This window comes from Danio rerio, chromosome 20 (assembly GCF_052040795.2).
Source record: "Danio rerio strain M-AB ecotype USA chromosome 20, GRCz13ab, whole genome shotgun sequence".
NCBI lineage: Eukaryota > Metazoa > Chordata > Actinopteri > Cypriniformes > Danionidae > Danio > Danio rerio.
This window is the reverse complement of record NC_141040.1, coordinates 29867157-29889094: the sequence shown is the minus strand read 5'-3', so window position 1 is coordinate 29889094 and position 21938 is coordinate 29867157. Positions and strand designations below refer to the sequence as shown.

Here is a 21938-nt window from a genome sequence, read left to right as displayed (position 1 = left end):
AATCTGAAATATCTATGGTCAGAAGTGGGATTTGAACCTACGCTTCCATCTGAAGCTCAGATTTCTCATTAGCTGGGAAGGTTGAATGACTGTGAGCCTGGCACCTTAGACCACTCAGACACACATTTTTTGCTACAGTGTGGTGCAATCCACAAATAAAGAATCTGTTGAGGCAACCTGCAAAGTACAACAGTATTATTTCCATTTCTTTTCCCTCTTCTAATCAATAGGAAAACAATGTTGTCAGAAGTGGGATTTGAACCCACGCCTCCATCTGGAAAGGAGAAACCTCATACGTTGAGAAGATTGATTAAACTTTAGTCTGGCACCTTAGACCACTCAGCCATTCTGACAGCTGACTTTTGTGTGGTATAGTGCACTCGATTGCTAATGCCTCCATTGAGGCAAAGTTCAGAGAGTAACACCAGCAATAATAACCTGTAAATCATCTACGTTTCTTTTCGTAATGTAAAAATCTAATATTTCTATTGTCAGAAGTGGGATTTGAACCCACGCCTCCATCGGGAGACCAGACTCCTCATAAACTGAGAAAGTTGATTTACCTTGAGTCTGCCGCCTTAGACCACTCGGCCATTCTGACAGATATTTTGCAAAGGTGTGGAGCAATCTACAAATAAAGACTCTACTCAGGTAAACAGCAACAGACAACTGCAACATCAGAAAACTTTGAATTATTTCCATTTCTTTTTTCCTTCTAATCAATAGGAAAACAACATTGTCAGAAGTGGGATTTGAACCCACACCACCAACTAGAGACCAGAATACTCATTCTTTGAGAAGATTGATTCATCTTGAGTCTGGCGCCTTAGACCACTCGGCCATTCTGACATATAGATTGCCTCCATTGAGGCAAAGTTGAGAGCGAAAAACCAGCAATAAAAACCTGTAGATCATCTTCATTGCTTTATCTAATCTAATAAAACTGAAATATCTATGGTCAGAAGTGGGATTTGAACCTACGCTTCCATCTGAAGCCCAGAATTCTCATTAGCTGAGAAGGTTGATTGACTGTGAGCCTAGCACCTTAGACCACTCAGACACACATTTTTGCTACAGTGTGGTGCAATCCACTAATAAAGAATCTGTTGAGGCAACCTGCAAAGGATAACAGTATTATTTCCATTTCTTTTCCCTCTTCTTATCAATAGGATAACAATGCTGTCAGAAAAGGGATTCGAACCCACGCCTCCATCTGGAGACCAGAACCCTCATATCTTGAGAAGATTGATTAAACTTGAGTCTGGCACCTTAGACCACTCGGCCATTCTGACACCTGATTTTTGTGTGGTCTAGTGCACTCTATTGCTAATGCCTCCATTGAGGCAAAGTTCAGAGAGTAAAACCAGCAATAATAACCTGTAAATCATCTACGTTTCTTTTCGTAGTGAAAAAAATCTAATATTTCTATTGTCAGAAGTGGGATTTGAACCCACGCCTCCATCAGGAGACCAGAATTCTCATTAACTGAGAAAGTTGATTCACCTTGTGTCTGGCACTTTAGACCACTCGGCCATTCTGACAGATATTTTCCACAGGTGTGGAGCAATCTACAAATAAAGACTCTACTCAGGCAAACAGCAACAGAGAACTGCAACATCAGAAACCTTTGAATTATCTCCATTTCTTTTCCCCTTCTAATCAATAGGAAAACTCCATTGTCAGAAGTGGGACTTGAACCCACGCCTCCATTTGGAGACCAGAATTCTCATACCTTGAGAAGATTGATTCATCTTGAGTCTGGCGCCTTAGACCACTCGGCCATTCTGACAGATTTTGCAATGGTGTGGTGCAATCTACAAATAAAGACTCTACTGAGGCAAACAGCGAGAGACAACTGCAACATCAGAAACCTTTGAATTATTTCCATTTCTTTTCCCCTTCTAATCAATAGGAAAACTCAGCTATCAGAAGTGGGATTTGAACCCACGCCTCCATCTGGAGACCAGAATGCTCATTCCTTGAGAAGATTGATTCATCTTGAGTCTGGCGCCTTAGACCGCTCGGCCATTCTGACACATTCATTTCAACGGTACAGTGCACTACATTACTCCCTTCACTGAGGCAAAGTTCAGAGAGCAAAACCAGCAATAAAAACCTGTAGATCATCTTCGTTGCTTTATCTAATCTAATAAATCTGAAATATCTATGGTCAGAAGTAGGATTTGAACCTACGCTTCCATCTGCAGCCCACGATTCTCATTAGCTGAGAAGGTTGATTGACTGTGAGCCTAGCATTTTAGACCACTCGGACACACATTTTTTGCTAAAGTGTGGTGCAATCCACAAATAAAGAATCTGTTGTGGCAACCTGCAAAGGATAACAGTATTATTTCCATTTCTTTTCCCTCTTCTAATCAATAGGAAAACAATGCTGTCAGAATTGTGATTTGAACCCACGCCTCCATCTGGAGACCAGAACCCTCATTCCTTGAGAAGATTGATTAAACTTGAGTTTGGCACCTTAGACCACTCGGCCATTTTGAAACCTGACTTATGTGTGGTATAGTGCACTCCATTGCTAATGCCTCCATTGAGGCAAAGTTCAGAGAGTAAAACCAGCAATAATAACCTGTAAATCATCTACGTTTCGTTATGTAATAAATCTAATATTTCTTTTGTCAGAAGTGGGATTTGAAGACCAGAATTCTCATTAACTGAGAAAGTTGATTCACCTTGAGTCTGGCACCTTAGACCTCTCGGCCATTCTGACAGATATTTTGCAAAGGTGTGGTGCCATCTACAAATAAAGACTCTACTGAGGCAAACAGCAACAGACAACTGCAACATCAGAAACCTTTGAATTATTTCCATTTCTTTCCCTCTTCTAATACATAGGAAAACGTTGTTGTCAGAAGTGGGATTTGAACCCACGCCTCCATCTGGAGACCAGATTTCTCATTCTTTGAGAAGATTGATTCATCTTGAGTCTGGAGCCTTAGACCACTCGGCCATTCTGACACATACAATTCAATGGTACAGTGCACTAAATTACTAATGCCCCCATTGAGGCAAAGTTCAGAGCGCAAAACCAGCAATAAAAACCTGTAGTTCTTCTTCATTGCTTTATCTAATCTAATAAATCTGAAACATCTATGGTCAGAAGTGGGATTTGAACCTACACTTCCATCTGAAGCTCAGATTTCTCATTAGCTGGGAAGGTTGAATGACTGTGAGCCTAGCACCTTAGACCACTTAGACACACATTTTTTGCTACAGTGTGGTGCAATCCACAAATAAAGAATCTGTTGAGGCAACCTGCAAAGTACAACAGTATTATTTCCATTTCTTTTCCCTCTTCTTATCAATAGGATAACAATGCTGTCAGAAAAGGGATTCGAACCCACGCCTCCATCTGGAGACCAGAACCCTCATATCTTGAGAAGATTGATTAAATTTGAGTCTGGCACCTTAGACCACTCGGCCATTCTGACACCTGATTTTTGTGTGGTCTAGTGCACTCCATTGCTAATGCCTCCATTGAGGCAAAGTTCAGAGAGTAAAACCAGCAATAATAACCTGTAAATCATCTACGTTTCTTTTCGTAGTGAAAAAAATCTAATATTTCTATTGTCAGAAGTGGGATTTGAACCCACGCCTCCATCAGGAGACCAGAATTCTCATTAACTGAGAAAGTTGATTCACCTTGTGTCTGGCACTTTAGACCACTCGGCCATTCTGACAGATATTTTCCACAGGTGTGGAGCAATCTACAAATAAAGACTCTACTCAGGCAAACAGCAACAGAGAACTGCAACATCAGAAACCTTTGAATTATCTCCATTTCTTTTCCCCTTCTAATCAATAGGAAAACTCCATTGTCAGAAGTGGGACTTGAACCCACGCCTCCATTTGGAGACCAGAATTCTCATACCTTGAGAAGATTGATTCATCTTGAGTCTGGCGCCTTAGACCACTCGGCCATTCTGACAGATTTTGCAATGGTGTGGTGCAATCTACAAATAAAGACTCTACTGAGGCAAACAGCGAGAGACAACTGCAACATCAGAAACCTTTGAATTATTTCCATTTCTTTTCCCCTTCTAATCAATAGGAAAACTCAGCTATCAGAAGTGGGATTTGAACCCACGCCTCCATCTGGAGACCAGAATGCTCATTCCTTGAGAAGATTGATTCATCTTGAGTCTGGCGCCTTAGACCGCTCGGCCATTCTGACACATTCATTTCAACGGTACAGTGCACTACATTACTCCCTTCACTGAGGCAAAGTTCAGAGCGCAAAACCAGCAATAAAAACCTGTAGATCATCTTCGTTGCTTTATCTAATCTAATAAATCTGAAATATCTATGGTCAGAAGTAGGATTTGAACCTACGCTTCCATCTGCAGCCCACGATTCTCATTAGCTGAGAAGGTTGATTGACTGTGAGCCTAGCATTTTAGACCACTCGGACACACATTTTTTGCTAAAGTGTGGTGCAATCCACAAATAAAGAATCTGTTGTGGCAACCTGCAAAGGATAACAGTATTATTTCCATTTCTTTTCCCTCTTCTAATCAATAGGAAAACAATGCTGTCAGAATTGTGATTTGAACCCACGCCTCCATCTGGAGACCAGAACCCTCATTCCTTGAGAAGATTGATTAAACTTGAGTTTGGCACCTTAGACCACTCGGCCATTTTGAAACCTGACTTTTGTGTGGTATAGTGCACTCCATTGCTAATGCCTCCATTGAGGCAAAGTTCAGAGAGTAAAACCAGCAATAATAACCTGTAAATCATCTACGTTTCGTTATGTAATAAATCTAATATTTCTTTTGTCAGAAGTGGGATTTGAAGACCAGAATTCTCATTAACTGAGAAAGTTGATTCACCTTGAGTCTGGCACCTTAGACCTCTCGGCCATTCTGACAGTTATTTTGCAAAGGTGTGGTGCCATCTACAAATAAAGACTCTACTGAGGCAAACAGCAACAGACAACTGCAACATCAGAAACCTTTGAATTATTTCCATTTCTTTCCCTCTTCTAATACATAGGAAAACGTTGTTGTCAGAAGTAGGATTTGAACCCACGCCTCCATCTGGAGACCAGATTTCTCATTTCTTGAGAAGATTGATTCATCTTGAGTCTGGCGCCTTAGACCACTCGGCCATTCTGACACATACATTTCAATGGTACAGTGCACTAAATTACTAATGCCCCCATTGAGGCAAAGTTCAGAGCGCAAAACCAGCAATAAAAACCTGTAGTTCATCTTCATTGCTTTATCTAATCTAATAAATCTGAAATATCTATGGTCAGAAGTGGGATTTGAACCTACACTTCCATCTGAAGCTCAGATTTCTCATTAGCTGGGAAGGTTGAATGACTGTGAGCCTAGCACCTTAGACCACTCAGACACACATTTTTTGCTACAGTGTGGTGCAATCCACAAATAAAGAATCTGTTGAGGCAACCTGCAAAGTACAACAGTATTATTTCCATTTCTTTTCCCTCTTCTAATCAATAGGAAAAAATTGTTGTCAGAAGTGGGATTTGAACCCACGCCTCCATCTGGAGAGGAGAACCCTTATACGTTGAGAAGATTGATTAAACATAAGTCTGGCACCTTAGACCACTCGGCCATTTTGACACCTGACTTTTGTGTGGTATAGTGCACTCCATTGCTAATGCCTCCATTGAGGCAAAGTTCAGAGAGTAAAACCAGCAATAATAACCTGTAAATCATCTACGTTTCTTTTCGTAGTGTAATAAATCTAATATTTCTATTGTCAGAAGTGGGATTTGAACCCACGCCTCCATCAGGAGACCAGAATTCTCATTAACTGAGAAAGTTGATTCACCTTGAGTCTGGCGCCTTAGACCACTCGGCCATTCTGACAGATATTTTCCAAAGGTGTGGAGCAATCTACAAATAAAGACTCTACTCAGGCAAACAGCAATAGATAACTGCAACATCAGAAACCTTTGAATTATTTCCATTTCTTTTCCCCTTCTAATCAATAGGAAAACTCCATTGTCAGAAGTGGGATTTGAACCCACACCCCCATCTGGCAACCAGAATCCTCATACCTTGAGAAGATTGATTCATCTTGAGTCTGGCACCTTAGACCACTCGGCCATTGTGACACGTCCATTTCAACGGTACAGTGCACTACATTACTAGTGCCTCCATTGAGGCAAAGTTCAGAGCGCAAAACCAGCAATAAAAACCTGTAGATCATCTTCATTGCTTTATCTAATCTAATAAATCTGAAATATCTATGGTCAGAAGTGGGATTTGAACCTACGCTTCCATCTGCAGCCCACGATTCTCATTAGCTGAGAAGGTTGATTGACTGTGAGCCTAGCACCTTAGACCACTCGGACACACATTTTTTGCTAAACTGTGGTGCAATCCACAAATAAAGAATCTGTTGAGGCAACCTGCAAAGTACAACAGTATTATTTCCATTTCTTTTCCCTCTTCTAATCAATAGGAAACCATTGTTGTCAGAAGTGGGATTTGAACCCACGCCTCCATCTGGAGAGGAGAACCCTTATACGTTGAGAAGATTGATTAAACATAAGTCTGGCACCTTAGACCACTCGGCCATTTTGACACCTGACTTTTGTGTGGTATAGTGCACTCCATTGCTAATGCTTCCATTGAGGCAAAGTTCAGAGAGTAAAACCAGCAATAATAACCTGTAAATCATCTACGTTTCTTTTCGTAGTGTAATAAATCTAATATTTCTATTGTCAGAAGTGGGATTTGAACCCACGCCTCCATCAGGAGACCAGAATTCTCATTAACTGAGAAAGTTGATTCACCTTGAGTCTGGCGCCTTAGACCACTCGGCCATTCTGACAGATATTTTCCAAAGGTGTGGAGCAATCTACAAATAAAGACTCTACTCAGTCAAACAGCAATAGACAACTGCAACATCAGAAACCTTTGAATTATTTCCATTTCTTTTCCCCTTCTAATCAATAGGAAAACTCCATTGTCAGAAGTGGGATTTGAACCCACGCCTCCATCTGGCGACCAGAATCCTCATACCTTGAGAAGATTGATTCATCTTGAGTCTGGCACCTTAGACCACTCGGCCATTGTGACACGTCCATTTCAATGGTACAGTGCACTACATTACTAGTGCCTCCATTGAGGCAAAGTTCAGAGCGCAAAACCAGGAATAAAAACCTGTAGATCATCTTCATTGCTTTATCTAATCTAAAAAATCTGAAATATCTATGGTCAGAAGTGGGATTTGAACCTACGCTTCCATCTGCAGCCCACGATTCTCATTAGCTGAGAAGGTTGATTGACTGTGAGCCTAGCATTTTAGACCACTCGGACACACATTTTTTGCTAAAGTGTGGTGCAATCCACAAATAAAGAATCTGTTGAGGCAACCTGCAAAGGATAACAGTATTATTTCCATTTCTTTTCCCTCTTCTAATCAATAGGAAAACAATGCTGTCAGAATTGGGATTTGAACCCACGCCTCCATCTGGAGACCAAAACTCTCATTCCTTGAGAAGATTGATTAAACTTGAGTCTGGCACCTTAGACCTCTCGGCCATTTTGACACCTGACTTTTGTGTGGTATAGTGCACTCCATTGCTAATGCCTCCATTGAGGCAAAGTTCAGAGCGCAAAACCAGCAATAAAAACCTGTAGTTCATCTTTATTGCTTTATCTAATCTAATAAATCTGAAATATCTATGGTCAGAAGTGGGATTTGAACCTACGCTTCCATCTGAAGCTCAGATTTCTCATTAGCTGGGAAGGTTGAATGACTGTGAGCCTAGCACCTTAGATCACTCGGACACACATTTTTTGCTACAGTGTGGTGCAATCCAATAAAGAATCTGTTGAGGCAACCTGCAAAGTACAACAGTATTATTTCCATTTCTTTTCCCTCTTCTAATCAATAGGAAAACAATATTGTCAGAAGTGGGATTTGAACCCACGCCTCCATCTGGAGAGGAAAACACTCATACGTTGAGAAGATTGATTAAACTTGAGTCTGGCACCTTAGACCACTCAGCCATTCTGACAGCTGACTTTTGTGTGGTATAGTGCACTCCATTGCTAATGCCTCCATTGAGGCAAAGTTCAGAGAGTAACACCAGCAATAACCTGTAAATCATCTACGTTTCTTTTCGTAATGTAAAAATCTAATATTTCTATTGTCAAAGTGGGATTTGAACCCACGCCAATATCTGGAGACCAGAATCCTCATAAACTGAGAAAGTTGATACACCTTGAGTCTGGCGCCTTAGACCACTCGGCCATTCTGACAGATATTTTGCAAAGGTGTGGAGCAATCTACAAATAAAGACTCTACTCAGGTAAACAGCAACAGACAACTGCAACATCAGAAAACTTTGAATTATTTCCATTTCTTTTTCCCTTCTAATCAATAGGAAAACTACATTGTCAGAAGTGGGATTTGAACCCACACCCCCATCTGGAGACCAGAATCCTCATTCTTTGAGAAGATTGATTCATCTTGAGTCTGGCACCTTAGACCACTCGGCCATTCTGACACATACATTTCAACAGTACAGTGCACTACATTACTAATGCCTCCATTGAGGCAAAGTTCACAGCGCAAAACCAGCAATAAAAACCTGTAGTTCATCTTCATTGCTTTATCTAATCTAATAAATCTGAAATATCTATGGTCAGAAGTGGGATTTGAACCTACGCTTCCATCTGAAGCTCAGATTTCTCATTAGCTGGGAAGGTTGAATGACTGTGAGCCTAGCACCTTAGACCAGTCAGACACACATTTTTTGCTACAGTGTGGTGCAATCCACAAATAAAGAATCTGTTGAGGCAACCTGCAAAGTACAACAGTATTATTTCCATTTCTTTTCCCTCTTCTAATCAATAGGAAAACATTGTTGTCAGAAGTGGGATTTGAACCCACGCCTCCTTCTGGAGAGGAGAACCCTTATACGTTGAGAAGATTGATTAAACATAAGTCTGGCACCTTAGACCACTCGGCCATTTTGACACCTGACTTTTGTGTGGTATAGTGCACTCCATTGCTAATGCCTCCATTGAGGCAAAGTTCAGAGAGTACAACCAGCAATAATAACCTGTAAATCATCTACGTTTCTTTTCGTAGTGTAATAAATGTAATATTTCTATTGTCAGAAGTGGGATTTGAACCCACGCCTCCATCAGGAGACCAGAATTCTCATTAACTGAGAATTGCGATTCACCTTGAGTCTGGCGCCTTAGACCACTCGGCCATTCTGACAGATATTTTCCAAAGGTGTGGAGCAATCTACAAATAAAGACTCTACTCAGGCAAACAGCAAAAGACAACTGCAACATCAGAAACCTTTGAATTATTTTCATTTCTTTTCCCCTTCTAATCAATAGGAAAACTCCATTGTCAGAAGTGGGATTTGAACCCACGCCTCCATCTGGCGACCAGAATCCTCATACCTTGAAAAGATTGATTCACCTTGAGTCTGGCACCTTAGACCACTCAGCCATTGTGACACGTCCATTTCAACGGTACAGTGCACTACATTACTAGTGCCTCCATTGAGGCAAAGTTGAGAGCGCAAAACCAGCAATAAAAACCTGTAGATCATGTTCATTGCTTTATCTAATCTAATAAATCTGAAATATCTATGGTCAGAAGTGGGAATTGAACCTACGCTTCCATCTGAAGCCCAGAATTCTCATTAGCCGAGAAGGTTGATTGACTGTGAGCCTAGCACCTTAGACCACTCGGACACACATTTTTTGCTACAGTGTGGTGCAATCCACAAATAAAGATTCTGTTGAGGCAACCTGCAAAGGATAACAGTATTATTTCCATTTCTTTTCCCTCTTCTAATCAATAGGATAACGATGCTGTCAGAAATGGGATTCGAACCCACGCCTCCATCTGGAGACCAGGGGCCTCATGTACGAAGACTTGCGTGGAAATCTTACTAAAACATTGCGTACGCACAAAGCTGTAAATGTGCGTACGCAGAAAAAAATTCAGATGTATGAAACACTGCGTACGCCGAATCCCACGCATATTCTTTTGTACATCTGAATGAACGTGAAACTGAGCGCAACATGCACGAGCACAAAACCCCTCCCTGCCTCCTCCCCCATATGAATATGCTAATGACTATGCTAATGACAAAACCCAACGAAAAAGCAACGGCAAAATCAAGCAAAAAGAGAAACTTTGAACAGAATGTGAATTGGAGGTGCTGCTTTCGGAGGTAGACCGGAGAAAAGCGGTGTTATTTGCAAGTTTGTTCGGCGGATTTAACAACAAAAGAAAAAAAATAGAGTGGGAGAGTTTAGCTGATACGGTTAACACAGTTGGGTCTGAACATCGCACTAAGTGCATTTAAAAAAGAAATAGTGTGGTTTATATCTGTAAAATGTTGCAGTACCCTTCGCAGTCTCAGTGGCGCACCTTATAAGAAGCATATGATCAAATACTGACGCGTTCGAGCATAAACTCGGTTCGAATCCAGCGTCTGATGAACTCTTTCTTCTTTTTTTCCCTGCTACATATCAGATTTTGCCCACTATTTATCACGAGAAAGACAAGTAGGAATCATTAATAAGTTTGTGCATCATATTTTATTTGCACATTTATTGAATGGAAATGTTTCTGATTCACGCATGCAAATTCATCTTCAGATAGTGTCTTTATAGCAATGTGCGTGCAGTAGATAGCTCAGATTACATTGGGAAAACAGGCGACCGCTGCAAATTGTGCTTTAATGTTTAGCTGGTCAACTGTATGGTATGGAAATCTTACATACCTACTATATGAACCCGTCTCATACAGACGCCATTGCAAGGATCAGACACTTTGTAGAGAAGAATTTAACACAACTGCCTCTAGGAGTCGCCAATGGAAATAAAACAGACACGCACAAAAAATGTGCGTACGCCTGCCAGAAAGCTGCCGTGAACCTGCGCAAATTCCCACGTTCAGTTCATTGTTAGTAAATCCAAACGTGAGCGATTCTGAGCGTGAAACCTGGCGTACGCAAAGTTTTTGTGCGTACGCAGCGTTGATACATGAGGCCCCAGAACCCTCATACGTTGAGAAGATTGATTAAACTTGAGTGTGGCACCTTAGACCACTCAGCCATTCTGAGAGCTGACTTTTGTGTGGTATAGTGCACTCCATTGCTAATGCCTCCATTGAGGCAAAGTTCAGAGAGTAACACCAGCAATAATAACCTGTAAATCATCTACGTTTCTTTTCGTAATGTAAAAATCTAATATTTCTATTGTCAGAAGTGGGATTTGAACCCACACCTCCATCGGGAGACCAGAATCCTGATAAACTGAGAAAGTTGATTCACCTTGAGTCTGGCGCCTTAGACCACTCGGCCATTCTGACAGATATTTTGCAAAGGTGTGGAGCAATCTACAAATAAAGACTCTACTCAGGTAAACAGCAACAGACAACTGCAACATCAGAAAACTTTGAATTATTTCCATTTCTTTTTCCCTTCTAATCAATAGGAAAACTACATTGTCAGAAGTTGGATTTGAACCCACACCCCCATCTAGAGACCAGAACCCTCATTCTTTGAGAAGATTGATTCATCTTGAGTCTGGCGCCTTAGACCACTCGGCCATTCTGACACATACATTTTAACAGTACAGTGCACTACATTACTAATGCCTCCATTGAGGCAAAGTTGAGAGCGCAAAACCAGCAATAAAAACCTGTAGATCATCTTCATTGCTTTATCTAATCTAATAAATCTGAAATATCTATGGTCAGAAGTGGGATTTGAACCTACGCTTCCATCTGAAGCCCAGAATTCTCATTAGCTGAGAAGGTTGATTGACTGTGAGCCTAGCACGTTAGACCACTGGGACACACATTTTTTGCTAAAGTGTGGTGCTATCCACAAATAAAGAATCTGTTGAGGCAACCTGCAAAGGATAACAGTATTATTTCCATTTCTTTTCCCTCTTCTAATTAATAGGAAAACAATGCTGTCAGAATTGGGATTTGAACCCACGCCTCCATCTGGAGAGGAAAACACTCATACGTTGAGAAGATTGATTAAACTTGAGTCTGGCACCTTAGACCACTCGGCCATTTTGACACCTGACTTTTGTGTGGTATAGTGCACTCCATTGCTAATGCCTCCATTGAGGCAAAGTTCTGAGAGTAAAACCAGCAATAATAACCTGTAAATCATCTACGTTTCTTTTCGCAGTGTAATAAATCTAATATTTCTATTGTCAGAAGTGGGATTTGAACCCACGCCTCAATCAGGAGACCACAATTCTCATTAACTGAGAAAGTTGATTCACCTTGAGTCTGGCGCCTTAAACCACTCAGCCATTCTTACAGATATTTTGCAAAGGTGTGGAGCAATCTACAAATAAAGACTCTACTCAGGCAAACAGCAACAGACAACTGCAACATCAGAAACCTTTGAATTATTTCCATTTCTTTTCCCCTTCTAATCGATAGGAAAACTCTATTGTCAGAAGTGGGATTTGAACCCACGCCTCCATCTGGAGACCAGAATCCTCAGTCCTTGAGAAGACTGATTCATCTTGAGTCTGGCACCTTAGACCACTCGGCCATTCTGACACGTCCATCTCAACTGTACAGTGCACTACATTACTAGTGCCTCCATTGAGAAAAGTTCAGAGAGCAAAACCAGCAATAAAAACCTGTAGATCATCATCATTGCTTTATCTAATCTAATAAATCTGAAATATCTATGGTCAGAAGTGGGATTTGAACCTACGCTTCCATCTGAAGCCCAGAATTCTCATTAGCTGGGAAGGTTGAATGACTGTGAGCCTAGCACCTTAGACCACTCAGACACACATTTTTTGCTACAGTGTGGTGCAATCCACAAATAAAGAATCTGTTGAGGCAACCTGCAAAGGACAACAGTATTATTTCCATTTCTTTTCCCTCTTCTAATCAATAGGAAATCACTGTTGTCAGAAGCGGGATTTGAACCCACGCCTCCATCTGTAAACCAGAACCCTCACACGTTGAGCAGATTGATTAAACTTGAGTCTGGCACCTTAGACCACTCCGCCATACTGACACCTGAGTTTTGTGTGGTATAGTGCACTCCATTGCTAATGCCTCCATTGAGGCAAAGTTCAGAGAGTAACACCAGCAATAATAACCTGTAAATCATATACATTTCTTTTCGTAATGTAATAAATCTAATATTTCTATTGTCAGAAGTGGGATTTGAACCCACGCCTCCATCGGGAGACCAGAATTCTCATTAACTGAGAAAGTTGATTCACCTTAAGTCTGGCGCCTTAAGCCTGATTTATACTTCTGCGTCAGGTGACCGGCATAACCCACGGCGCAGGCAACGCGCGTGGCTGTGCATTTATACTTCTGCGCGCTGTCTCTGTCGGTCTGCATTAACACTTCCGAAACGCTAGTGGGCAGTGAGGTGTTAATGTTCCTCTGTGTCGAGTTTCTTTTCTGCTTTTTTGCTTTTCCTGAACACTTCCGGGATGTACAAGTGGCTCAAACTCGCTCATTTTGAGGCATGAACCGGCGGAGTGCAACAACTTTAACTATGAGGTAAACACAAAACAAAACTTTCCATCCGGAACTCCTTCACGGAACTCCACACTTGTAAACAATCGCTCCCGCCATTCGCGCGGCTCTCGGTCCCGCCCAGACTCGTCAGCGCTACCAAGCCGACCAATCACAGAGCTTATGCTACGCGTCGTTGCGACGTGTAGTTACATTTTTGAAGAGGTGCACGTCAGTGACGGCGATGGCCACGGCGAAGGGCTATGCATCAGCGCCGTAGCATACGCGTGCGTATGACGCAGAAGTTTAAATCAGGCTTTAGACCAATCAGGCCATTCTGACAGATATTTTGCAAAGGTGTGGAGCAATCAACAAATAAATACTCTACTGAGGTAAACAGCAACAGACAACTGCAACATCAGAAACCTTTGAATTATTTCCATTTCTTTTCCCCTTCTAATCAATAGGAAAATTTCATTGTCAGAAGTGGGATTTGAACCCACGCCTCCATGTGGAGACCAGAATCCTCATTCCTTGAGAAGATTGATTCATCTTGAGTCTGGCGATTTAGACCACTCGGCCATTCTGACACTAGCATTTCAACGGTACAGTGCACTACATTACTAATTCCTCCATTGATGTAAAGTTCCGAGCGCAAAACCAGCAATAAAAACCTGTAGATCATCTTCATTGCTTTATCTAATCTAATAAATCTGAAATATCTATGGTCAGAAGTGGGATTTGAACCTACGCTTCCATCTGAAGCCCAGAATTCTCATTAGCTGGGAAGGTTGAATGACTGTGAGCCTAGCACCTTAGACCACTCGGACGCACATTTTTTTGCTACAGTGTGGTGCAATCCACAAATAAAGAATCTGTTGAGGCAACCTGCAAAGGACAACGGTATTATTTCCATTTCTTTTCCCTATTCTAATCAATAGGAAAACTCCATTGTCAGAAGTGGGATTTAAACACACGCCTCCATCTGGCAACCAGAACCCACATACGTTGAGAAGATTGATTAAACTTGAGTCTGGCACCTTAGACCACTCGGCCTGTTAACTTTTGTGTGGTATAGTGCACTCCATTGCTAATGCCTCCATTGAGGCAAAGTTCAGAGAGTAACACCAGCAATAATAACCTGTAAATCATCTACGTTTCTTTTCGTAATGTAATAAATCTAATATTTCTATTGTCAGAAGTGGGATTTGAACCAACACCTCCATCGGGAGACCAGAATACTCACTAACTGAGAAAGTTGACTCATCTTGAGTCTGGCGCCTTGGACCACTCAGCCATTCTGACAGATGTTTTGCAAAAGGTGTGGTGCAATCTACAAATAAAGACTCGACTGAGGCAAACAGCAACAGACAACTGCAACATCAGAAACCTTTGAATTATTTCCATTTCTTTTTCCCTTCTAATCAATAGGAAAACTCCATTGTCAGAAGTGGGATTTGAACCCACGCCTCCATCTGGAGACCAGAATCCTCATTCCTTGAGAAGATTGATTCATCTTGAGTCTGGCGCCTTAGACCAGTGGTTCCCAACCTGGGGTCCGCGCCCCCCTAAGGGGGGCGCCAGAGTTCACAAGGGGAGCGCGGGAGAGGATAAGTGTTGAGGTAGAAAAAGGCATAAAAATGCTCCACTATTATATAGGGCTTTGCATATAATCAAAAATCCGATTTCGATTTCGGCTTCAAACGATTATAAAAGAGCTTTAATCGAGATAAATGATTATTGCATCATGTACCGCCACTTTCCAGTTGTACACGTGTTGTTGCTCTTAAAAGCGCGAAAGAGCGCGTGCTTATGTGTGTGCGGAAAACGCACACGCAGTCAGAAGCATGCGGCCGGTCAGCATTCGCTCTCATTCACACACTGAGACGAGCAGAGGAGCGCAAACATCTAAAGTCATCTTAACGTGAGTGCTTTTGGTCAAATAGGTGTCAAATAGGTGTCAAAACGCGGTGTTTAGTGATTATTTATATTAACCCTGATTTGTGTAATAAACAAACGAGTTGAGGATCAAAAGACGTGAAAGAGAAACTATTAAAGAGACAGCGCGCTATAATCCTTCTGTCACCTGTTTTTATCATTATTAATCAAACAACGAGAAAGCCCTCGCTGCTCTTGACTGAAGGACTGCTGTAGCTTAAGTGTTTTTCTTACAGTGAAGATGCTTAAAGCACAGTTTGATTCATATTTTTGTTTTATTGTATTTATTTCTCTTTCCTTTGCAGGGTGGAAAAAAAAACTGTATGTATACACTTGAAGTCAGATTAGCCCTCCTGAATATTAGCAACCATTTTCCTCCCCAATTTCTGTTTCATGGAAAGATTCTTTTTTTTTAACTTATTTCTGAACATAATAGTTTTGATATCTAATTTCTAATTACTGATTTCTTTTATCTTTGCTATGATGACAGCACATAATATTTTACTAGATATTTTTTCAAAATACAAACATTCAGATTAAAGTGCAATTCAAAGGCTTAGTGTAATTAGGCAAGTCATTGTATGACAGTAGTTTCTTCTGCAGACAATCAAAAATATATATTGCTTAAGAGGGCTAATAATATTGACTTTAAATTGGTTTCAAAATATTTAAACCTGCTTTTATTCTAGCTAAAATAAAACAAATAGAAGAAAAAAATATTATAGGAAATACTGTTAAAATTCCTTGCTCTGTTAAACATAATTTGGGAAATATTTATTCAAATAAATCTCAGAAGAGCTAATAATTTTGACTTCAACTGATAATCGTTTTGAATAATTGTGATTACAATTATGACCAAAATAATCGTGATTATGATTTTTCCCAAAATCGACAGCCCTACTATTATATATGTATTTTTAAGTACCAAAAAAATCTATAAACACATGTTTAAAATTCCAACATAATAGTAAAAATAATTAAAATAAATAGCTTTAAATAATTATTTAAATTTTGCTCACTCACGCAACTTGCTTGTCAACGTGTTGTAAAGGCAAAATCAAAACAAAAATGGCAGAGAAACGTAAATGCAGTGATTCTTCAGAGGCGAAGAAAAAGATTAGACAGTATGACAAAGCCAACCTAAATTTTGGTTTTATTGAAGGCCAAGACAAGTTAAAACCGATTAATTTATATTTTCTATTCATATTATACACACACACACACACACACACATATATATATATATATATATATATATATATATATATATATATATATATATATATATATATATGTAATATATATATATATATATATATACATATATGTATACATACATGCATATATATATATACAAAGTACATGTGTGTGTGCGTGCGTGCGTGTGTATTTATATGGTGGAGGGGCTCCAATGTTTGTATATGTTCATGTGGGGGGGCCCCAGAGAAAAAGGTTGGGAACCACTGCCTTAGACCACTCGGCCATTCTTACACGCGCATTTCAATGGTACAGTGAACTACATTACTAATGCCTCCACTGAGGCAAAGTTGAGAGCGCAAAACCAGCAATAAAAACCTGTAGATCATCTTCATTGCTTTATCTAATCTATAAAATCTGAAATATCTATGGTCAGAAGTGGGATTTGAACCTACGCTTCCATCTGAAGCTCAGATTTCTCATTAGCTGGGAAGGTTGAATGACTGTGAGCCTGGCACCTTAGACCACTCAGACACACATTTTTTGCTACAGTGTGGTGCAATCCACAAATAAAGAATCTGTTGAGGCAACCTGCAAAGGATAACAGTATTATTTCCATTTCTTTTCCCTCTTCAAATCAATAGGAAAACGCTGTTGTCAGAAGTGGGATTTGAACCCACGCCTCCATCTGGAGACCAGAATGCTCAACCTTGAGAAGATTGATTCATCTTGAGTCTGGCACCTTAGACCACTCGGCCATTCTGACATATGTATTTCAATGGTACAGTGCAGTACATTACTAATGCCTCCATTGAGGCAAAGTTCAGAGCGCAAAACCAGCAATAAAACCTGTAGATTATTTTCATTGCTTTATCTAATCTAATAAATCTGTAATATCTATGGTCAGAAGTGGGATTTGAACCCACGCCTCCATCTGGAGACCAGAATCCTCATTCCTTGAGAAGATTGATTCATCTTGAGTCTGGCACCTTGGACCACTTGGCCATTCTGACACATGCATTTCAATGGTACAGTGCACTACATTACTAATGCCTCCATTAGGGCAAAGTTCAGAGCGCAAAACCAGCAATAAAAACCTGTAGTTCATCTTCATTGCTTTTTCTAATCTAATAAATCTGAAATATCTATGGTCAGAAGTGGGATTTGAACCTACGCTTCCATCTGAAGCCCAGATTTCTCATTAGCTGGGAAGGTTGAATGACTTTGAGCCCAGCACCTTAGACCACTCGGACACACATTTTTTGCTAAAGTGTGGTGCAATCCACAAATAAAGAATCTGTTGAGGCAACCTGCAAAGGACAACAGTATTATTTCCATTTCTTTTTCCTCTTCTAATCAATAGGAATACACTATTGTCTGAAGTGTGATTTGAACCCACGCCTCCATCTGGAGACCAGAACCCTAATACCATCAGAAGATTGATTAACCTTGAGTCTGGTGCCTTAGACCACTCGGCTCTACTAAAGGCTCTACTGAGGCAAACTGCAACAGACAACTGCAACATCAGAAACATTTAAATGATTTCCATTTCTTTTCCCCTTCTAATCAATAGGTAAACTCCATTGTCAGAAGCGGGATTTGAACCCACGCCTCCATCTGGAGACCAGAATCCTCATTTCTTGAGAAGATTGATTCACCTTGAGTCTGGCGCCTTAGACCACTCGGCCATTCTGACACATGTTTTTCAATGGTACAGTGCAGTACATTACTAATGCCTCTATTGAGGCAGAGTTCAGAGCGCAAAACCAGCAATAAAAACCTGTAGTTCATCTTCATTGCTTTATCTAATCTAATAAATCTGAAATATCTATGGTCAGAAGTGGGATTTAAACCTACGCTTCCGTCTGAAGCCCAGATTTCTCATTAGCTGGGAAGGTTGATTGACTGTGAGCCTAGCACCTTAGATCACTCGGACACAAATTTTTTGCTACAGTGTGGTGCAATCCACAAATAAAGAATCTGTTGAGGCAACCTGCAAAGGACAACAGTATTATTTCCATTTCTTTTTCCTCTTCTAATCAATAGGAAAACGCTGTTGTCAGAAGTGGGATTTGAACCCACGCCTCCATCTGGAGACCTGAACCCACATACGTTGAGAAGCTTGATTAAACTTGAGTCTGGCACCTTAGACCACTCAGCCATTCTGGCTGTTAAATTTTGTGAGGTATAGTGCACTCCATTGCTAATGCCTCCATTGAGGCAAAGTTCAGAGAGTAACACCAGCAATAATAACTTGTAAATAATCTACGTTTCTTTTCGTAATGTAATAAATCTAATATTTCTATTGTCAGAAGTGGGATTTGAAAACACGCCTCCATCGGGAGACCAGAATTCTTATTAGCTGAGAAAGTTGATTCACCTTGAGTCTAGCGCCTTAGACCACTCGGCCATTCTGACAGATATTTAGCAAAGTTGTGGTGCACTACAACTTTACAAATAAAGACTCGACTGAGGCAAACAGCAACAGACAACTGCAACATCTGAAACCTTTGAATTATTTCCATTTCTTTTCCCCTTCTAATCAATAGGAAAACTCCATTGTCTGAAGTGGGATTTGAACCCACGCCTCCATCTAGAGACCAGAACGCTCATTCCTTGAGAAGATTGATTCATCTTGAGTCTGGCGCCTTAGACCACTCGGCCATTCTGACACATGCATTTCAAATGTACAGTGCATTACATTACTAATGCCCCCATTGAGGCAAAGTTGAGAGCGCAAAACCAGCAATAAAAACCTGTAGATCATCTTCATTGCTTTATCTAATCTAATAAATCTGAAATATCTATGGTCAGAAGTGGGATTTGAACCTACGCATCCATCTGAAGCCCAGATTTCTCATTAGCTGAGAAGGTTGAATGACTGTGAGCCTAGCACCTTAGATCACTCGGACACACATTTTTTGCTACAGTGTGGTGCAATCCACAAATAAAGAATCTGTTGAGGCAACCTGCAAAGGACAACAGTATTATTTCCATTTCTTTTTCTCTTCTAATTAATAGGAAAACTCTATTGTCAGAAGTGGGATTTGAACCCACACCTCCATCTACAGACTAGAATCATCATACCTTGAGAAGAATGATTAACCTTGATTCTAGCGCCTTAGACCACTCTGCCATTCTGACACATCCTTATTTGTGGTATTGTGCACTCCATTGCTAATGCCTCCATTGAGGCAAAGTTCAGAGAGTAACAACAGCAATAAAACCTGTAAATCATCTACATTTCTTTTTATAATATAATAAATCTAATATTTCTATTGTCAGAAGTTGGATTTGAACCCACACCGCCATATCAGAATTCTCATTAACTGAGAAAGTTGATTCACCTTTAGTCTGGCACCTTAGACCACTCGGCCATTCTGACACACATTTTGCAAAGGTGTGGTGCAATCTACAAATAAAGACTCTACTGAGGCAAACTGCAACTGACAGCTGCAACATCAGAAACCTTTGAATAATTTCCATTTCTTTTCCCCTTCTAATCAATAGGAAAACTCCATTGTCAGAAGTGTGATTTGAACCACCGCCTCCATCTGGAGACCAGAATCCTCATTTCTTGACAAGATGGATTCATCTTGAGTCTGGCGCCTTAGACCACTCAGCCATTCTGACACATGTCTGTTTTGCAGTATAGTGCACTCCATTACTAATGCCTCCGTTGAGGCAAAGTTCAGAGCCTAACACCAGCAATAAAAAAACCTTAAATCATCACCACTTCTTTTTGAAATCTAATGAATCTATTGTCAGAAGTGGGATTTTAACCCACGCCTCCATCAGGAGACCAGAAACCTCATTCCTTGAGGAGATTAACTCATCTTGAGTCTGGCGCCTTAGACCCCTCGGCCATTCTAACACCATTTTTTCTATGGTATAGTGCACTCCATTATTATTTCTTCCATTAAGGTAAAGTTCAAAGTGCAAAACCATCAATATAAACCTGTAGATCATCTTCATTGCTTTATCTAATCTAATAAATCTGAAATATCTATGGTCAGAAGTGGGATTTGAACCTACGCTTCCATCTGAAGCCCAGATTTCTCATTAGCTGGGAAGGTTGATTGACTGTGAGCCTAGCACCTTAGACCACTCGGACACACATTTTTTTGCTACAGTGTGGTGCAATTCACAAATAATCTGTTGAGGCAACCTGCAAAGGACAACAGTATTATTTCCATTTCTTTTCCCTCTTCTAATCAATAGGAAAACTCTATTGTCAGAAGTGGGATGTGAACCCATGCCTCCATCTGGAGACCAGAATCCCCATTCTTTGAGAAGGTTGATTCACCTTGAGTCTGGCGACTTAGACCTTTCTGACACACTGATTGGTGTGGTGCACTCCGCAAAGGACAACTGCATTATTTCCTTTTCTTTTTCTATTCTAATCAATATGAAAACTTTTTTTGTCAGAATGGATGGATGGATGGGTGTGGGTATTTTGGTCTTAATAAAAAGAGACTGAAAAAGTGGTCTCTTGTGGCCTGGATGAATTGTCAATTACCTTATTTCAAAGTTGGTCAGTTTTCCAACCAGCTACACAAACGCACTGAAATGTATCTCAACTACAACACTTTAGACTGATGGAACAGGTCATCTAAACCTGCAGGAGTTCAAACACTTATGGAACAAGATTAAACAGTGGAAGGTATGAATCTATGTTATTTTCTCGTTAGATCAGCAGGTTACACTACACTGTTAGTAGTTAGTAGAACATGTTATAGACATGCTCCATTTCTGATTTACAGCTGGTGTTCACACGTTTCGACACTGACAAATCCAGCACAATCAGCAGTTTCGAGATGAGGAACGCACTTACTGAAGCAGGTTGGACAATCAGTCTTTATTTAACAAATCATTTTTTGTAGCCTTTTGTAACACTGAGATTTGTCTCTGCGCATCAGGTTTTCAACTCAACAATCAGCTGTATGACATCATTTGTATGAGATATGCCAATGAACACATGGAGTTGGATTTCGACAGCTACATTAGCTGCTTAGTGCGACTGGAGGGAATGTTTAGTAAGTTTTATTTATTTATTTTTTTTTATTTCACTCTTCCTGGATTTGGTCAACATAGTATCATCCCAATTTTAGCACATTTGACTTAAGGAGTCTTTAGAATTAATGACTTTTTGGTCTATATATTGCATGACAGTGAATTAAAGGGGTAATTCAACCAAAAATGAAAAATTGCTCACATTTACGCACTCTCAAGTGGTTATCAACCTTGTTCTGTTCAACACAAAAGAAGATAATTTGAAGAAAGCGGAAAACCTGTAACCATTG

General features: G+C 40.4%; 1 protein-coding gene and 30 non-coding genes across 32 annotated transcripts in view; 1 reads left to right on the top strand and 30 right to left on the bottom strand.

The window, feature by feature from the left end:
• The window catches only part of capn3b (calpain 3b), a 46366-nt gene that overhangs the window by 22834 nt on the left and 1594 nt on the right, over positions 1–21938 (top strand). For both annotated transcript variants that reach the window (XR_015517387.1, NM_001243321.1), the window contains 3 exon segments: positions 21230–21298; positions 21399–21477; positions 21555–21671. Coding sequence is in view for 1 of the 2 variants with exons in the window: in NM_001243321.1 (NP_001230250.1) it covers positions 21230–21298; positions 21399–21477; positions 21555–21671 (265 nt within the window). In the remaining variant the exon portion in view is untranslated.
• On the bottom strand, positions 242–353 carry trnaf-aaa (transfer RNA phenylalanine (anticodon AAA)). Its single transcript has 2 exons — positions 316–353; positions 242–280 (listed from the first exon to the last, which is right to left on the bottom strand). It is a non-coding gene; the product is annotated as a tRNA-Phe (tRNA).
• trnal-caa (transfer RNA leucine (anticodon CAA)) lies at positions 490–601 on the bottom strand. The gene is made up of 2 exons: positions 564–601; positions 490–535 (listed from the first exon to the last, which is right to left on the bottom strand). It is a non-coding gene; the product is annotated as a tRNA-Leu (tRNA).
• trnal-caa (transfer RNA leucine (anticodon CAA)) lies at positions 738–849 on the bottom strand. The gene is made up of 2 exons: positions 812–849; positions 738–783 (listed from the first exon to the last, which is right to left on the bottom strand). It is a non-coding gene; the product is annotated as a tRNA-Leu (tRNA).
• Positions 1181–1292, bottom strand: trnal-caa (transfer RNA leucine (anticodon CAA)). The gene is made up of 2 exons: positions 1255–1292; positions 1181–1226 (listed from the first exon to the last, which is right to left on the bottom strand). It is a non-coding gene; the product is annotated as a tRNA-Leu (tRNA).
• On the bottom strand, positions 1678–1789 carry trnal-caa (transfer RNA leucine (anticodon CAA)). The gene is made up of 2 exons: positions 1752–1789; positions 1678–1723 (listed from the first exon to the last, which is right to left on the bottom strand). It is a non-coding gene; the product is annotated as a tRNA-Leu (tRNA).
• trnal-caa (transfer RNA leucine (anticodon CAA)) lies at positions 1924–2035 on the bottom strand. Its single transcript has 2 exons — positions 1998–2035; positions 1924–1969 (listed from the first exon to the last, which is right to left on the bottom strand). It is a non-coding gene; the product is annotated as a tRNA-Leu (tRNA).
• trnal-caa (transfer RNA leucine (anticodon CAA)) lies at positions 2868–2979 on the bottom strand. The gene is made up of 2 exons: positions 2942–2979; positions 2868–2913 (listed from the first exon to the last, which is right to left on the bottom strand). It is a non-coding gene; the product is annotated as a tRNA-Leu (tRNA).
• trnai-uau (transfer RNA isoleucine (anticodon UAU)) lies at positions 3341–3452 on the bottom strand. The gene is made up of 2 exons: positions 3415–3452; positions 3341–3386 (listed from the first exon to the last, which is right to left on the bottom strand). It is a non-coding gene; the product is annotated as a tRNA-Leu (tRNA).
• trnal-caa (transfer RNA leucine (anticodon CAA)) lies at positions 3838–3949 on the bottom strand. Its single transcript has 2 exons — positions 3912–3949; positions 3838–3883 (listed from the first exon to the last, which is right to left on the bottom strand). It is a non-coding gene; the product is annotated as a tRNA-Leu (tRNA).
• trnal-caa (transfer RNA leucine (anticodon CAA)) lies at positions 4084–4195 on the bottom strand. Its single transcript has 2 exons — positions 4158–4195; positions 4084–4129 (listed from the first exon to the last, which is right to left on the bottom strand). It is a non-coding gene; the product is annotated as a tRNA-Leu (tRNA).
• On the bottom strand, positions 5028–5139 carry trnal-caa (transfer RNA leucine (anticodon CAA)). The gene is made up of 2 exons: positions 5102–5139; positions 5028–5073 (listed from the first exon to the last, which is right to left on the bottom strand). It is a non-coding gene; the product is annotated as a tRNA-Leu (tRNA).
• Positions 5501–5612, bottom strand: trnai-uau (transfer RNA isoleucine (anticodon UAU)). Its single transcript has 2 exons — positions 5575–5612; positions 5501–5539 (listed from the first exon to the last, which is right to left on the bottom strand). It is a non-coding gene; the product is annotated as a tRNA-Ile (tRNA).
• Positions 5750–5861, bottom strand: trnal-caa (transfer RNA leucine (anticodon CAA)). The gene is made up of 2 exons: positions 5824–5861; positions 5750–5795 (listed from the first exon to the last, which is right to left on the bottom strand). It is a non-coding gene; the product is annotated as a tRNA-Leu (tRNA).
• trnai-uau (transfer RNA isoleucine (anticodon UAU)) lies at positions 6471–6582 on the bottom strand. Its single transcript has 2 exons — positions 6545–6582; positions 6471–6509 (listed from the first exon to the last, which is right to left on the bottom strand). It is a non-coding gene; the product is annotated as a tRNA-Ile (tRNA).
• On the bottom strand, positions 6720–6831 carry trnal-caa (transfer RNA leucine (anticodon CAA)). Its single transcript has 2 exons — positions 6794–6831; positions 6720–6765 (listed from the first exon to the last, which is right to left on the bottom strand). It is a non-coding gene; the product is annotated as a tRNA-Leu (tRNA).
• On the bottom strand, positions 7912–8023 carry trnai-uau (transfer RNA isoleucine (anticodon UAU)). The gene is made up of 2 exons: positions 7986–8023; positions 7912–7950 (listed from the first exon to the last, which is right to left on the bottom strand). It is a non-coding gene; the product is annotated as a tRNA-Leu (tRNA).
• On the bottom strand, positions 8156–8268 carry trnal-caa (transfer RNA leucine (anticodon CAA)). The gene is made up of 2 exons: positions 8230–8268; positions 8156–8201 (listed from the first exon to the last, which is right to left on the bottom strand). It is a non-coding gene; the product is annotated as a tRNA-Leu (tRNA).
• On the bottom strand, positions 8404–8515 carry trnal-caa (transfer RNA leucine (anticodon CAA)). The gene is made up of 2 exons: positions 8478–8515; positions 8404–8449 (listed from the first exon to the last, which is right to left on the bottom strand). It is a non-coding gene; the product is annotated as a tRNA-Leu (tRNA).
• trnal-caa (transfer RNA leucine (anticodon CAA)) lies at positions 9126–9237 on the bottom strand. Its single transcript has 2 exons — positions 9200–9237; positions 9126–9171 (listed from the first exon to the last, which is right to left on the bottom strand). It is a non-coding gene; the product is annotated as a tRNA-Leu (tRNA).
• Positions 11244–11355, bottom strand: trnal-caa (transfer RNA leucine (anticodon CAA)). Its single transcript has 2 exons — positions 11318–11355; positions 11244–11289 (listed from the first exon to the last, which is right to left on the bottom strand). It is a non-coding gene; the product is annotated as a tRNA-Leu (tRNA).
• On the bottom strand, positions 11492–11603 carry trnal-caa (transfer RNA leucine (anticodon CAA)). Its single transcript has 2 exons — positions 11566–11603; positions 11492–11537 (listed from the first exon to the last, which is right to left on the bottom strand). It is a non-coding gene; the product is annotated as a tRNA-Leu (tRNA).
• trnal-caa (transfer RNA leucine (anticodon CAA)) lies at positions 12462–12573 on the bottom strand. Its single transcript has 2 exons — positions 12536–12573; positions 12462–12507 (listed from the first exon to the last, which is right to left on the bottom strand). It is a non-coding gene; the product is annotated as a tRNA-Leu (tRNA).
• trnal-caa (transfer RNA leucine (anticodon CAA)) lies at positions 13979–14090 on the bottom strand. The gene is made up of 2 exons: positions 14053–14090; positions 13979–14024 (listed from the first exon to the last, which is right to left on the bottom strand). It is a non-coding gene; the product is annotated as a tRNA-Leu (tRNA).
• On the bottom strand, positions 14694–14805 carry trnal-caa (transfer RNA leucine (anticodon CAA)). The gene is made up of 2 exons: positions 14768–14805; positions 14694–14739 (listed from the first exon to the last, which is right to left on the bottom strand). It is a non-coding gene; the product is annotated as a tRNA-Leu (tRNA).
• Positions 17291–17401, bottom strand: trnal-caa (transfer RNA leucine (anticodon CAA)). Its single transcript has 2 exons — positions 17364–17401; positions 17291–17336 (listed from the first exon to the last, which is right to left on the bottom strand). It is a non-coding gene; the product is annotated as a tRNA-Leu (tRNA).
• Positions 17537–17648, bottom strand: trnal-caa (transfer RNA leucine (anticodon CAA)). Its single transcript has 2 exons — positions 17611–17648; positions 17537–17582 (listed from the first exon to the last, which is right to left on the bottom strand). It is a non-coding gene; the product is annotated as a tRNA-Leu (tRNA).
• Positions 18220–18331, bottom strand: trnal-caa (transfer RNA leucine (anticodon CAA)). Its single transcript has 2 exons — positions 18294–18331; positions 18220–18265 (listed from the first exon to the last, which is right to left on the bottom strand). It is a non-coding gene; the product is annotated as a tRNA-Leu (tRNA).
• Positions 18693–18804, bottom strand: trnal-caa (transfer RNA leucine (anticodon CAA)). The gene is made up of 2 exons: positions 18767–18804; positions 18693–18738 (listed from the first exon to the last, which is right to left on the bottom strand). It is a non-coding gene; the product is annotated as a tRNA-Leu (tRNA).
• On the bottom strand, positions 19196–19307 carry trnal-caa (transfer RNA leucine (anticodon CAA)). The gene is made up of 2 exons: positions 19270–19307; positions 19196–19241 (listed from the first exon to the last, which is right to left on the bottom strand). It is a non-coding gene; the product is annotated as a tRNA-Leu (tRNA).
• On the bottom strand, positions 20398–20509 carry trnal-caa (transfer RNA leucine (anticodon CAA)). The gene is made up of 2 exons: positions 20472–20509; positions 20398–20443 (listed from the first exon to the last, which is right to left on the bottom strand). It is a non-coding gene; the product is annotated as a tRNA-Leu (tRNA).